We start from the raw sequence: 15,768 nt of genomic DNA, 5'->3' as shown, positions 1-15,768 counted from the left end.
GAAGGTTGGGGTGCAGGAGGGGCTGAGGGTGTGATCTCTGGGAGGGGGCTCAGGGCTGGGGCAGGAGGCTAAGGTGTGGGTGCCAGCCATGCGATGCCTACTTTAGGTGTCTCAGAAGTGACCACCATGTCTCTGCAGCCCCTAGGCAGAAGTGTGACCAGGTAGCTCTGCACGCTGCCCCAGCCACAGGACCAGCCCCTGCTGCTCTCACTGGCTGCTGTTCCTGGCCAATGCAGCTCCAGAGCAGCACTTAGGGTGGGGACTGTGTACAGAGACTCCTTGATCACCCCTGAGCCAAGGGGCTGCAGGGACATGCCTGCTACTTCCAGGAGCTATGCAGAGCTAGGGCAGGCAGGGAACCTGTCTTATCCCTGCTGCACTGCCAACCAGACTTTTAATGGCCTGTTTAGCTCACTGGAGCCACCAGCACCCCTTTTCAACCAGGTGTTCCTATCAACCTCCACACATACACACAGACCCCACACCCAGAGAGGGGCCAGAGAGGAGTGGAGATAGGGGAACAAGTAAACAGAAGTAAGGGAGCTGCTGAGGCTGGGGTTACAGACTGGACCAGGAACACAGTTGGATGGCCCTCCCTCCCTGCTCCCACCGCATGGGAGCTGACTTGGGCCCCAGCCCTCGTCACCAATGTTCCACCGCTGCTCCACAGGGGACTTCTGCTCCTGAGATTGCTTCTGTGTCTCCTCCTATTGTCTTCAATTTCAGAGAGTTACTGAACCAAGCTCTCAAGCCACAGTCCAGCACCTGCCCCATCAAACCATGCTTTGAGTTGCTTCATGCAGAAGTGTTACCGGCTGCAAAAATAATGAACAAAGATCAAGAATTTTCTCTGTATTTTTTTAAAAAATTAAACAACACTGGTCCTGTAGCACCTTAGAGACTAATAAAAATATATATAGATAGTAGCATGAGCTTTGAAGAAGAAGTGGCTTGTGCCCATGAAAGCTCATGATACTATCTATCTATTTTTGGTTAGTCTCTAAGGTGCTACAGGACCAGTGTTGTTTTTTTAAGTTTTTTTAGTTACAGACTAACCCCTCTGAGACTTCTCTTCATCTGTGCAGCATTCCCAATGATAGACCTGAAACTGCTGCATGAACAACTGCAACCCCAACACGTCTGGGAGGTGCTTAAAAAAAAGCATCACCCCATAGAACATTTTACATTAAAAACCAATCCCTCGTTTACTTTTCTGCCAAGACCTGAGCTTATGATGCTCAGAGCTCCCTGCAAGAGTTGGGGACCTAGCAAACTAAGCACCCAGGTCTTGAAGGAGGAAGCAATTTTTCAGTATAACTGTAGTGGAGATTTTCAGCATTTACCTGCTGTGAATGGGCCATGGTTTGTTTGAAGACTTTACACCAGGTGTGGGCAATAATTTTTAATGGGAGGCCACACCAAGATTTTGGCAAGTGGTCAAGAGCTGCCCTTCTGTGGAGGGGATGTGCAGACTGGTATAGAGGTTGGATGCAGAAGAGAACTTGAGATAGGGGACCGGGGTGTAGAAGGTGGTGAGGGGTCTGAAAGGGAGTTTGGGTGAAGGAGGGGCTGTGATCTGGGGCAGGGGCTTGAGGTGCACAGCCCAGTAGGGCAGATGGGTGCAGAAGAGGATTTTGGCTTGGAGGTGGTGCTCTAAGAGGGGGGTGCAAGTTTTGGGAGGAAATTGTGACCTGGGAGAAGGTGGTGCAGAGGGGTGACCTGAAGCAGGAGAATGGGAGTGCATGATCAGGGTGAGGGACCAGATGGCTGGGAGGCGCTTACCTGCTACAGGCTGCACGTGGCTCCAGTATGGGCATGAGGGGCGGGATAAGGCTTCTCACGCTGCCCCAGAGCACCGCAAAACGTCTCAGGCTCCTATTGGCAGGAAACTGAGAGATTGGCCAATGGGAGCTGAGAACTTTTGCTGGGGGGCGGGACAGCAAGAGAAGTCTCCGCCCGTCAGCCCGGAGCGGGGAGCTGCTGGCGTTTCGAAGCTGTTCTCCGCCTAGGGCTTCTGCAGCCTCGTGCGCTCCCCTGCTTTGCGCTGTTTGCAAACTAAGTACGTGCCTGGGGTGGGGCGAGCCCCTTCAGCCGGGCTTGTGCGCTGGGCACAACTCAGCAACTGAGCGTTACGCCTTGAAGAGAAACACATGACGTGTGGGTTTGCCAAGCGGAAGAACATGTCTCCTTGTGGCACAAGAGCGCAGAGCCCCCCCTCTTGTAAGGTAAACGCTGCGGGTGCGGAGCGGGCGATGGGAGGGTGCAGAGCCACGGGGTGGGCAGGAGAGCGGGCTGTGGGGCTGCCGCTCGCAGGGAGCTCGGCATTGCCGCTGCAGCCGGCTGCGTTGCGGAGAGCGTGGCGTGTGGGGCGCGTTGAGCAGCGCACAGTGCGGTTTGCTGTGCCGAGTGCAAGGGGCTGCAACGCGGCAGTCCCCGGGACCAGGCGGAGAGGGCGGGATCTGCTTCCTGTCGTCCCGCTATTTCAGAATCTTGTGCGCTGCCTGGAGCTGGGACCTGTCGTTTGGTGGGACGATGACTTGCCGGCTGCAGCTGGAGCCTGTTTTATTTGGGAAAGGAGGGAGGAGCAAATGAAATGTGCACAGTGACGCTGCTCAGGACAGGAAAGCAGTTTGGGTTGCAGCTTGTGCCAGAAAGCCTCAACGCCCCCTGCGTTCACATGTTAACATACTGCTTCTGGCTTTGCTTTGGAGTAGAGCTGGTAGCAGAGAGTCGTTTAATCCAAATGACTCCACGCTCCCCTCCCCCTTGTTCCCTCTGCATCAGAAGTTGCGAGGCAGGAGCCAGTGCGCTTTTAAGCCACTCTCCCCCAGCACTGGATCCCACAGAGCCACTTACCCCTGTTCTGCTGCCTCTAATAGGCAGCAGCACGGAGGAGCAGGTGGGAGCTGGTACCCATGGGGAGCCGGCTTTCAAGCCCGTGGCTTGTACAGAACTGCACTCTGTAGCTCAGTGGAGCCGCCTGTCCCCTCCTTGCTGCCTCTCACAGAGGCAACTGGAGAGTGGGGAGGCAGGTGGAAGCTGGTACTCAGGGGGGAGCTGGCTTAAAAGCCTGCTTCCCTGAGCACCTGCATGGCTGAGCCGCCTCCTCCTTCCACAGGGAGGGGGGAGAGGTGTGGAGGTGGTGGGATGCTGGAGCAGCCTCCGTCCATGGCAGGACCAGGCTCTTCCATAGGATGATGGAGTCACGAGTTCTTCCTGCCTCCAGACAGAGTCTGCTACCCTCTGCTGCCTCTGATATTTAGGCAGCAGGTCTGGTAGCAAGGGACTCCTGGGAAATGGGGCTGGGAATGCACTGGCTGCTAAGGGATCATTGAATAATCGTGTAGCTGCTAAGATTGTGTGGTTACACAATTGTTAAATTAAATCTACCATCCCTGCTTTGGAGAACTTAGTCTGATTGTTTACAAATATATTTCTATAGAAATATATTTAAGAGCTGGAATTTTCAAAGCCAGCATCAATTTCCAAGAGAGGTTAAGGGATTTTGCTGCACAGGTCCCTGATGCTAATGGGAATTGTGCAATTAAATTCCCTACTTCCAAGATTTATCCCAGGAAGATAATTGCTGCTGAGGTATGATACCACCATTGCCAACCCCAAGCATTCAGAAGTCATGATTAGCTTAAATTGAATGCCTTTTTGTTTCTGATCTTTAGGGTTGACCTCTTCAAGCTTTTCTTAGCCGCCATGAAGGTGAGGGATGGAAGCTGAGATTCTAATGTAATCTTACCTCTTGTGGGAAGTAGAAGCTCTAAAAATGCCAAATACTGTCAGAATGATAGAATCGTGAGCAGTGGCAAGTCTGTATAAATGCCCAGTGACCACAGCTTTTGACCTTTGAGCTAATAATTATTTGCTGGAAATGTTCTGGTGTTTCAGTTAGAACTCGTTTGGGTCATCGTGTGACCACCTCAACTGTAGAGACTAACACTAATTTCAGCTGTCTTGTTGATATAAAATAAAACTGTGGGGTCTGTTTCCGCTCCAGTGGAAATCGATTGGAGTTTTGCAGTTAACTTCAGTGCACAATTGAACACACAATTTTTGGTGCTTTTTTTAATATTTACCTTGGAACTTCCTTTCTTCATTTTTAGATTTGCATTCCCTTGACTGTTTAAAGAGCATTTTGTGCTTTTTGCTTACCTTACACAATTTATTTTTTTACAATGGCTGAAGAGGCCTAACAAGCTACATAAAAGCAAAGAATGTGCCCTAAGTACTGCATTAAAATGAAAACATACCAAGAGACAGTATATCTGGGCAAAAAGGTATCTTTAGCTAACATTTAATTATTTCTTTATATTAGGGCAGAGCCCAAAGATCTGTCAGGATTGAAGTACTATTGTGTCAGGTGCTGTACAAAGTTGTTAGATAACAGGTCCTAGCTCATTATGCTTTAATTGAAAACAAAATGCAACAAGTGAGTATTCACAAACAATAGGAGAGAAAGTAAAAGACCAGTAGAACTTTTAGTTGCATAGATCACCTTTGTACATGACGTGTTGGTACAAAACCATTTACAGTAAACGTCCGATAATCCGGCACCTTTAGGACCCAGGGGGTGCCGGATTATCAGATATGCCAGACTATCAGAAGGGGGGGCTATGAGGGGTCTGGGGTGGGGTGGGGAGGATACCACCCCAGACCCCTCATAGCCCCCTCTTCTGATAGTCCGGCTCTGCCCCAGGCATCTCTGATTCAGCCGCTGCTGAAACTGACCAGCAGCGGCTGAATCGGGGACGCCTGGGGCAGAGCAGCTGGGGTGCTGCCGGGTTGGTCCCGTAGAGCCGACCATCTGCTGGTCAGTTCAGCAGTGGCTGAATCAGGGAAGCCGGGCGCAGAGCAGCTCCAATTGTCCGGCAGCCGGAGCACTTCCGGGTTCCTGATGGTGTCGGACCATCAGGAGTGCTGGAGCATTGGATGCCAGACCAATGGAGTTTTACTGTATTATGTAAATCAGCATAGCAGTCAGCCTTCTGTCTAGATACTTTGCTGCACCTTCTCTGTTTGAAGAGAGGTCCGGTCTGTCTCAGTATCATTTGCACCAAAAATGTTTCTAACTTGAGGATATATATGTACATTCTTACAATAATCATAGTTCATCCTTTCTTAAACAGATGCTCTAATCTACATCTCATTCTGGTGACATTCTTTCTAATTTTCAGCCATTTGGGTCAGTGGGTAATATGAATCTGATACAGCTGATTGGGGTAGCTGCCATACTACAAAGCCCTGTTTTCAGTGGTTTTTTGTGTCTTGGAAAAACGCTTTGTGTAAGTATAGGACACTGCTCAGCCTTTTCTGTAATAGTAATATGGATCCAAAAATACAGCAAACAGGATCCTATCCTGAGTTTCAGTGAATAATGGCAGTGCTCTTAATTTCCTACACCCTAACTTTGTCTAATAGCTATCTTCTGATATTTCCATATTCTTCAGTGCTTTTTATTATTCTTTCATAGGCTTTAGGAAAAGCATTCTCACAGATATGCTTCCTGTGAAATTTATTGGTACTTGATATTCTTGTGTATCCGTTTTCATGTCTGGTACTGGGAAAAAGCAACTTTTATGGAACTGATGATAAAATCATATTAAACTTGTTAGCATGATAAAGACCATCAGTATTTATGGAGGACTGAGAAGGTAAGGCAGTTATCCTGTACTGGTTCTTACTGGTTATAGCCTCCAAGATTAAAATGGTGCAAAAGCAACCCTGATTCCTCTCCTAACTTGAGGGGAAACAATACTGCCTTTGCATATAAAGGCTTGCATAGCCTGATGACTGTTTTACTTGAACTTAATTTCTTTGGAAAGTATTCTTTATAGGGCTACGTTTAAGGGGGTATATATTCTAGCTGTGGATGCTATTTAGCACTCTGTTTAAGCCACACACTTGTATAGTATCTCAATTCAGAGTTATGACTCAAGTAAGAGAAATTGCTGACTCATTTTACCACACTTTTAAATTAAATAAGAGTGAAAATATTGTACTTACATTTCAGTGCATAGTTCACAAGCAGTGGGGGGCAACCTGTGGCCCATTGGGGTTCTATATATGGCCCATGAGACATTTTGTTTTATTGCCCGTATGCCACTGGTTTCCATCGGTGTCATTTTTTTTCCCTACTGGTATTACTAAAGTGACATGCACTTAAAGCAGGGGTGGGCCAGATGTGGCCTGCCAACCCACTGATCTGGCCTATGGGTGCAGCAGGATCCTCAGCCAAGCTCACTGCCTGCCCCTGCACACTACTCAGAGCAGCTGTTGTGGGGGCCATGTGTATATCTCTGAGTACTGCAAGTCCAGAAGGAGAGGCTTCATGTGCTGCCCCCATCCCCAGCACAATTTCACAGCTCCCATTGGCCAGAAACTGCCCTCTGCAGCTGCTCTGAGAGACGTACAGGGGCATAGAAATCAGGGAGCCTGGCTGAGGAACCTGCTGGGCTGCTGGATGGAAGCCACTCAGAGACAGAGTCTGCCTCTGGCACTCCAGCCCCACATAACCCCCCCCCCCCTTCCCAGACCCTGCACTCCAATCCCCTGCCCAGGTCACAAACCTCTCCTACACCCAAACTCCCTTGCAGATCCCATACCTTCTCCTGCATCCCAATCCCTTACCCCAAGCTCCCATCTGCTCCATGCACCTTCTCTATTAATATTATGGAAGAAAGCAGCCCTTGACACCTTACAAAATTCTTGGAGTGCTCCCTACTTCAAAAACTATTGCCCACACCTGTTTTAAAGCAAGGGTATGTGAAGCGAGGTGCCTGCTAATTGCACACAACATTGACTGAGAGTCATGTGCTCCCTCTGCATCCAATCAAAGTGCTGCTATGGTTCAGTTGGCACACCCTGCAAATTCTAGGTATGGAAGTGCAGTTAGCAAAACTACCCTGCCCTGGGGGACTGTCTTAGTTACAACAAACTTGCAGCACAGGAGCTGGAGGGCAGTGTTCCCTCTAAACTGCGCAGCAGCACAGCTTCACAGGTGATTAATCAGTCCCACCAAGTCAGAAGCTCGGGGCTGATTAATCTCCTGTGAAGCTGTGCTGCTGCTTAGCTTAGAGGCGACGCTGATGGAAGGCCACTCTTGTGGCCCACTCACTAGCTTAGGTTGCCCATCACTGGTATAAAGAGGATCATCAAGCAATTTTAAAAAATCATAATTAATTGAGCTGTTAATAACATTTACATTTTTGTCTTCATTTTCAAATATATTCAGCTAGTAGACTTTACCCAGCATTGCCTGGAACCTTCAGGGTAGGGTACTGGCAGTGTGAGGGGTGTAGGAGTCAGTATGGGGGATTGAGGAGAGGCTCAAGATGGGGGTGGAGTACAGGTATCAGGGCAGGGGGCTGGGAAAATGCAGAGTTCTGGGGAAAAGAGCTTGCCACCTACCCCATCTGCCAGCTTGTCCCTAAGAACTGGAGTGAGGGGCAGCTCTACCCCCCTCTCAAGTCAGTGGGGCTGTCTCCTTCCACCCTCCTCATTCTGATGCTGTGCCCAAGCCGGGAAGGAGTTTTGGGACTGGGGTCCACTTATCCAGTCTGTTGGCAACATGATGAGCCCCATTTACAGATGGCTACTCTTGGTGGTATGGCTGCCCCCCACTGCTCATTCTGTAGTACAGCATCCCTCCAAACAGCTCCCTCCCTTTTCATGTTGTTATGGAAGATTTTCCTGGCATATCCAAAACCTGACCTTTCTTTAAGTTAGGAGAAGTAGGATGCTGCATACCAAATTTAAGGGGGCGGGGGGTGCTAACTTATTGTTTAGGAAGAGCTCTTGAATAAACACTCAGAGATGCACATTTCTAAAATATAGACAGAAGAGTACAATACAAAGTACAGTGCTCACTTGTTTTGATTACAAATACACTGTAAAATAGTATTTTTCATCTGGTGTAAGTACTGTCATGAAAGCTGAACTTAGAAATGTAGACTTATGTACAAAAAAGACACAATAAAACTTTAGAATCTACAAATCCATTACATCCTCTTACTACTTCAGCCAATAGCTCAGAAAAACAAGTTTGATTTTGTTTGCTGGAGATAATGCTGCCTGCTTGTTCAATGAAGACAGTTTGCATGATACTGCTGTAGCCAGCATCCCAAGATATTTATATGCCAGATGTGCTAGAGCAGAGGTCACCAACCAGTAGAGCAGGCTCTACTGGTAGATCTTGGAGCCTTTGACAGGTGATCCTAACTGAAGCCCCATTTCAGCTGCCCCTTCCCACACTGCCCTGCTTGTTGGGCAGGGTGGGAGAGACAGAGGCACTGATGCCACTCTGTTCCCCTCTCCTGTATCCCCATCTTCACAGAGTGAGGAGGGGAGAGCCTTGACGAAGGGATGGGGTGGAAGACAGGGTATTTGGGTTTGAGGTAGATCCTGGACTGACAAATTCAGAAAGTGGTGATGTGCTTGAAAAGGTTAGCATGATTCGGCCTCCATTCCAGAGGATATGCAACCATGCTGATGAGTTCTGCTTGTGTCTAGCATATCTGATACATAAATACATTCCAACATCAGTTACCCAAGTGTCATGCTAATGCCTGTTTTCTTTCAGGTAACATTATAAATAAACACTGGGCAGTATTATCTCCTATAACTGTAAACAAACTTTTTTCTTAGTGATTAACTGAACAAGTAGGACTGAGTGGACTTTTAGGCTCTAAAGTTTTACATTGTTTTGTTTTTGAGTGCAGTTATTTAACGAATCTACACTTGTTAAACTGCACTTTCACAATAGCTTGCTCTACAGTACTTGTAGGAGAGTGAATTGTCATTTTTACAGTGCAAAAGTTTGTAAAAAGTGATCACTGTACACATTGTAATTTAAATCAACTTTAAAATGTAGAAACATTCAAAAGTATTTATTTTCAATTGATACTATATTTAAGTAAAATTACAGTGAGATTAATCAAGACTAACAATCACATTTGAGTTAATCATGTGAATCAATTGCAATTGACGGCCCTATACAGAGCGGTCTAAACAAGCCATTACATTTCAATTTGTAGGGATGTTACTAATGCTTTTTACATAGCCTATTGTAAACCTAGGAAAATATCCAGATGAGTCGTTGTACCCCACTGTGTACATCTATTCCTGATTGAGAGCCACTTGTTTAAGCCACTTTTTTTACAAAGGTTGTTGTTTAACAGAACTTATTTCTGTCTTATTTCTCCTATGCAAATATGAAAGTGCGTTGTTTGAGTAATGCTGTTTTTCCTCCAACAGGTTCTTATGAAAACTCTCTGTGGAATCTGTCAAACCTACATTGACTTATAGATCAACTATCAACTTTTTCAATACTATTCTTTAAAGTGAGGGAGACAAGGTGAGTAAGAATGAGGAGTCCTGGGGCACCTTAAAGACTAACAGATTTATTTGAGCATAAGCTTTTGTGCGCAAAAACCCACATTGTGAGGAGGAGAAGATAGTAAGTATTTTTTATTGTACCAGCTTCTGTTGGTGGAAAGGACAAGCTTTTGAGCTTCACTGTGCTCTTTAAGTCTAGGGCAGGTAACCAGAGTGTCTGAACTAAATACAAGTTGGGACTATTAAGATGAGGGTGAGAATGAAACAACATGGAGTGGGCACTTAAGGGTTAGTAAGCAGTGGGAGGTATTAAATTGCTGTAATGAGCCATAAAAACCAGAATGTGTTTAATCCACGGTTGGCAAGATACGGCCTGGGCCATTTGATCCAGCCTACCCTGCTGTGCCTCCATCCCCAGGTGAATAGAGACCCAGGGCAGGGTGTGGGGGGGAAAGAGTATGCAAAGTCTCCTCCCCCGCCAAGGGCACATGGTACCAGAGGGAACAGCTAGCTGTTCAAAACAGCCGGTGGTTGTTGGGCAGCGGGGTGGGTGAGTGTCCCACCCCACAGGGAAGCATGTGAAGTTTCCTCCCTCCCCTTGCCCCCACAGGTGAGGCCTAGAGGGAAACTGCCTCTTCCACCTGAGGCCCCACCCTTTGTGGGGCTTGCCTAAGACCACTACTAGCATTGGTGAAGTAGCCCCCCCCTACAAAAAAGTATTTCCCATCCCTGGTTTTAATCTGTGATTTTCAATGTCTAGCAGAATTATGATTAAGTTCCTACGTTCCTCTTTTGAAGAGGTTGTGCAGGTTTCCTTTGGAGGACAGACTGCATAAGGAATGTAAGCGACTAGTTGCTCCCCTCTCCCCCCAGCTGCTTCTCTCAGAGAGAGAGACAGCAAGTGGGGGGGGGGGGGGAGCTGGTGCTGGAGGGAACTGGTAAAGCTGGTTCCCCCCCAACTCTGTCTGGGGGGGGCAGGGGAGGCAGAGGCACAGCGTGAAACAGTGCAAATGGGACAGTCCCTGCTCTCACCAGTTCTCACTGCGGGCACTTCTGCTTTTGAAATGTACAAGAGTCCTGCAGGGCTCTTGTACATTTCAAAAGCAGAAGTGATGCAGGGAACATGGGGTGAGCAGGGATTCAAGCTGTCCCCTATGCTCTCTGCACCTCCATCCCCTCACTTTGCTGCCTCTATGAAGCAGCAAGCGGGAAGGGAGGGCGGGCGGGGGAGAGGAGACAGCAGCTGGTATTGGGGGGAGCTGGTTAAGCCAGCAGAGACTCTGGGATGGTGCCTGCTCCCCCCCTTGCTGTTTATCAGAAGCAGCAAAGGGGGGGGGTGGAGGGGAGAAAATGGGGAAGCTGCTACAAAACAGCCTGTCTGCAGGGGTCCCAGTGGGAAGCTGGGACCCCCCACAGACAGGGGCTGTTGCTGGCAAGCAGCCCGTTTGCAGCAGCCAGCCCTGGCCACCGCAAACAGTACCTGCTACGGCACCAAGAAGTCCCAACTTGTGCTGATGCTGTGCCTCTGGATTGTAAATATAGTAAGAACCCAGCGGCCCTTACAACATTTAAAATGTAGAGCCACAGTGTGGGTGGTTCTGGAGCCGACACTGCTCAGTGTGATGCTGTTGCAAAAAAAGCAAATATGATTCTAGGTTGTATCAACAGGTGTGTTGTAAGCAAAACTCGTGAAGTCATTCTGCCTCAGCTGGAGTACTGTGTCCAGTTCTGGGCGCCACATTTCAAGAAAGATGTGGAGAAATTGGAAAGGGTACAGAGAAGAGCGACAAGAATGATTAAAGGTTTAGAGAACATGACCTATGAAGCCAGGCTTCCTGAACTGGGCTTGTTTAGTTTGGAAAAAAGAAGATTAAGGGGGGACATGATAGCGGTTTTCAAATATCTGAAAGGGTGTCACAAGGAGGAAGGAGAAAATTTGTTCCTCTTGGTTACTGAGGACAGGACAAGGAGTAATGGGCTTAAAGTGCAGCAGGGGAGGTTTAGATTGGACATTAGGAAAAAATTAACTGTCAGGGTGGTCAAATATTGGAATAAATTGCCAAGGGAGGTGGTGGAATCTCCCTCTCTGGAGATATTTAAGAACAGGTTGGTTAGACATCTGTCAGGGATGGTGTAGATGGAGCTTGGTCCTGCCTTGAGGGCGGGGGGCTGGACTCGATGACCTCTCGAGGTCCCTTCCAGTCCTATTATTCTATGAAATTTAAGCATGAATGACAATTCGGAAGCTTCTTGTTGAAGTCTGGAGTTAGTCTCTTTGAAGCAATATGCATGTTCTAAGGTCATTAAGGGAATGATCAGTCTGGCTGAAATGGCAGGCAACAGCTTTCTGTGTGCATTGATTCTTTGGCGAAGTGTCTGAGATGTTTGTCCAATGTGTATAGCAGACGGACACTTTAGGCACATGATGGCATAAATTATATTTCTGGATGAACAGGAATGTTTCTACTGCTATGTTTCTACTGTAACTGAATACTTAAATTACACTGTCATTTCACAGTAAAAGTGACTAGTCTTTGCAATGGTAACCAGTTCTTGGTATTAAATGAGATTTGTCAAGAAGGTAGCATTGTATCTTCATTTGTCCTTTCCTCCCACTATAATTCCCTTTCCTTTTACTAAGCTATAAGTAAGGCTGAAAGTTTCAGAGGTCATGGATTGTAGGGATGGGGGGCAGGCTGCTGCTGGGGCAGTCTTAAGCAACTGTACCCCAGTTCCCCAGCAGCGGCAGGATTTTGCATGTGGGAAAGGGGGCTTGCGTAACACTTACTTTGGAGGGCTCCCTGGAAGTAGTGACATGTTCCTCCCTCAGCTCTTAGGCAGCGACACTGCAAGGCGGCTCCACCTGCTGCTTTCGCCTGCCCCTCCAGCTCTAGCAGAGGCCCTGGGCCATCATTTTGGGTCTCTAAGATAGTCAGGGCTATATAGTACAAGTCATGGATGGATTGGTTAGGGGTCATGACTTTTTGTTTATTGCCCTTGACCTGTCAATGACTTTCACTAAAAATACCTGTGACTTAGCATATGTGAAATGTCATAGCTATCATTCTCCTAATCCCCAGGAGGCAGGGATGAGAGAAAGTTCCAGAAAGTTTCCTCAAGAAAATGCTAGAAGGGCTAAGGATAGCAGAAACAGCCAGATAAAAGGCAAAGTGCTGTGTTCATCTCAGCTTTGACAGGATAACTGCAGAATCAGATACTGAAGGAAACATGTTCAGAGGGCCTTTGAAGTGAATGTGTCTCGTTTATACGACTGTGCTTGAATTACTAATCTGAAATATAAAAGTATTTGGTAGTAGCAGTGAAATACAGTACCTGTCGTGGTGGTGTGGGTTCACTAGATTCTTAATGCATATGCATCTGAAAAAAATACATAGTTCTTTGCAAGCAAAGTACTTTCCTTATGTATGTAAGATCAAACTCTAACTTTTTCTTTTACAAACATTTCTTGCATTTCCCCAGTAACATTTTTTAATTTGTTACTTGGAGAACTAAGATTCCCCAGAATCTATAACCAGGGCTTGCCGAGCGGCAGGGAGCCCCACTCGCCAGCCGTGCTATTCTGCACTCTCGCATGCGCAGATCGCTCTGTGCTGACTCTTCCGGGGTGTAATCTACTTGCCACAGGTGAGTAGATTACATTGTTTGTTGGAGCCCTGACTATAACAAATGCTTCAGAATGCTCTGGAATACAAGTCACACTTCTCAAGCTACACCTTCAGAAATGACTTAATTTGTTGCTATGGAATATGGTCTTACAGAAAAATGTTAGCACTAAACTATTGGTAATAGTGATATCTTCAATGTACCTACAGATTTATATAATAGTGTACAAAGACTCATGTTAAACTGTCTAAAGAAATAAAAATATCAGTACAGAATTGAACAGTGTTGGTGCAGCCATTCCAAACATTTCTAGAAATAACTCTTTAAAATACTACCTCTGGCAAGCATTTTTCAGTAGTTGCTTTTTCAGATTATGAAACAAAAGGCTTTAAACAGTGATCAAAGCATCATTAATTCTTTATACACTTTACTCTGATGAAAATAAGAAATGCTAAGATGAATAACTGGCAGCAGTTCTGGCCTCAGCAGTCTCCTTGCTGTTGGACTATTTAGCTCTGGTAAACTAGATGGATATTAAGTCTGCTCAGTGGTTTCCTTTAATGTGACAGCAATATCAGCACATTTTAACCTGAATGAAGAGATGAGGAAAGTGTCCTAATTTGCACTCTTAAGTTAATGTCAAGAATCACACCATTTAAATTGACAATATTTCATTTATTGTGTTTAAGAACATTCAATAAATATCAAGTTTTCAGTTTCAGATTTGCAAACCTTATGAATGGAAAGTCTGATTTCCCCCTTTTAACTCCCCCAGCATAAACTCCATAGCTAACATGGGGGGAGGAGGAGGAGGGAGAGAATCAGAACAGCTAGCCTCAAGAGGCTAATAAATAATACTCCTAGATAGTGGGTTTCTGAACATAGCCCCTCTAAATGGTATGTTACAGATTTACTACACATTCTTCACAGAAGAAAGACTTTACTACAAACTGTCCTCTGAACACTATTCCTTTACCAACAGTGGTCATTTATTTCATGGAGCACAGTATTTAGAATACAAAAAGTAGACAGGGCTTGTTAAAAATATCAATTTAACTTTATATAAAGAGTAAACTGAGATGCATGTGATTCAGTACTGAATTGTATACATTTAGTTGTGGTATGCCTCTTGCTAAGTTTCACATCAATTTTAGACCAAACATTCTTGACAGGAGAAGGCAACATTTTGCATTGTTTTTGGGGAGGGAGGTGGTTGTTTGTTAGAACATTAAAAAAAAAATCTTCATGTTTTGAACAGCTTAAACAAATCAAAATAGTTTTCAGTGGAGTATTGTTAAAAATAAATACTTAAAGAAAATTCCTTCCCTTAATGAGCTTCACATTCAAGTACTTCCATTTGAACATCCCTCTAAACAAAACCGATAATCTGATTTATTCATTGCTTACTCATTTAAAAATGTATTTTTAAAAAGGATGAACACTAGTGTAAACCAAATAAGATTACTCTTGTATACATTTCTGAATTTTGAGGAGATTCTTCACATCTGTACATTACTTCTCACCCAAATTCTAATTTAGCAAAAAATAAAAACTCTTGCCAACTCTTTATACACATGAATTATCCTACTCTGGGATTGAGTATTCTCATTCTGCAGTTCCTTTAACCCAAGGCATAACTTTGGAAGCATCTTTCTTAGTTTTAGCTTCCTGGAAGCTTTCAGCAAACCTCTCTCGTGCTTTATCCCAGTTCTTTTTGTTCTTGCTTTTGATGACTTGAACATCATCAACTGAAGCGGGTCTACTTGTACCCAAGCCTGCATGTGTCTTGTGTATATGAAGTTGGATCTGTCAAACACATTGAAAAAAAAAAAGTGTTAACTATGGATTCCATATTAAAATTGCTTCAACATTCTGTACAACAAGGGCAGGGAATCTTTTTTCAGTCAAGGGCCACTGACCCACAGAAAAATAAGTTGGGAGCCATACAAATGAGAAGCCCCCCAAAGCGCTTTTTAAAATATTTGCATGCCCCTATGAAAGGTGGAACAAAAAGGAAAATTTCAGCCTTCCTCTGTTTTTTGTGAAGCATTAAGATAGCATCTAGATAACTACTGATTAGTTATCTCAATTCCCTAACAATCAATGTATATGTTACGGATGTCAGTGGTTAATGGGTAGAGATTAGAGCAGCCCCTTTCCATGGCTTGCCTCCTTCCTACAGCAGGTAGGGGTTGCTCGGGCCAACTCCCCTGTCTGCCCCCGTTTAACTGGAGTACAGATAGTGACTAGACATAGTGTTTAACCAGTTAACCAATTAAACAGGATTTTACATCCCTATTATACACTGCTAATGTTTTCACAGTAAGCACTAATACATATTTTCAAAATACTTGATTAATAATTTAAAAGTGAATAACTGCCCTGCTGAAATGCCATACATCCAGTACTCTGAAATCCTATAAGATCTTTGATTTACAAGGAAACTAGCATGTTTGATGCAAAAGCATTTTTATTTATTTTTAATCAAAAAGTCATATAAACTTACCGGATTCTTCATTCCACCACCATCCTTGCCTAGCCCTTCTCCTTTCTTCCATCCCATCTTCTCTAGCATTTTATGACCCTTGTTGCAATCACTGATTTCACTTTAAAGCAAATTTTAAAGTTAGCTAATACACGAGGGGGACAAAACTGAATTTTAACTCTATATTCCTAATATTTGGAGTAAAATTTTCAAATGTACACACAACTGCTGCTCCTGAAAACTTGGCAATTGCATTTGTTGTTACCTGGAATGCAAGCATAAGCAGCTGAACACGTTCATATCTGCCTCCAAAC

The 15,768-nt window shown here is 45.3% G+C and overlaps 1 protein-coding gene, 1 long non-coding RNA gene and 1 other non-coding gene across 5 annotated transcripts in view; 2 read left to right on the top strand and 1 right to left on the bottom strand.

Annotated features, from left to right (window-relative positions):
- Nucleotides 1-1,889: 1,889 nt before the first annotated feature.
- The window catches only part of LOC106731702 (uncharacterized), a 44,666-nt gene continuing 30,787 nt past the window's right edge, over nt 1,890-15,768 (top strand). Inside the window, exons 1-2 of the long non-coding RNA XR_001367954.4 lie at nt 1,890-2,225; nt 9,265-9,364. This is a non-coding gene — a long non-coding RNA (uncharacterized LOC106731702). The remainder of the gene's footprint in view (nt 2,226-9,264; nt 9,365-15,768) is intronic.
- Nucleotides 5,649-5,785, top strand: LOC112545132 (small nucleolar RNA SNORA47). Its single transcript, XR_003088561.1, has one exon. It is a non-coding gene; the product is annotated as a small nucleolar RNA SNORA47 (small nucleolar RNA).
- Nucleotides 13,624-15,768, bottom strand: part of AGGF1 (angiogenic factor with G-patch and FHA domains 1) — a 42,951-nt gene continuing 40,806 nt past the window's right edge. For all 3 annotated transcript variants that reach the window (XM_075932313.2, XM_075932311.2, XM_075932312.2), the window contains exons 13-14: nt 15,476-15,575; nt 13,624-14,775 (exon numbers count right to left, since the gene is read on the bottom strand). In XM_075932313.2, coding sequence (XP_075788428.2) covers nt 14,575-14,775; nt 15,476-15,575 — 301 coding nt within the window. In that variant the 3' untranslated portion in view covers nt 13,624-14,574. The remainder of the gene's footprint in view (nt 14,776-15,475; nt 15,576-15,768) is intronic.

Source organism: Pelodiscus sinensis, chromosome 6, assembly GCF_052426305.1.
Source record: "Pelodiscus sinensis isolate ZL-2025 chromosome 6, ASM5242630v1, whole genome shotgun sequence".
NCBI classification, from domain to species: Eukaryota; Metazoa; Chordata; order Testudines; family Trionychidae; genus Pelodiscus; species Pelodiscus sinensis.
Note: the sequence above shows the minus strand (reverse complement) of the source record. Positions and strands in the feature narration are given on the sequence as shown.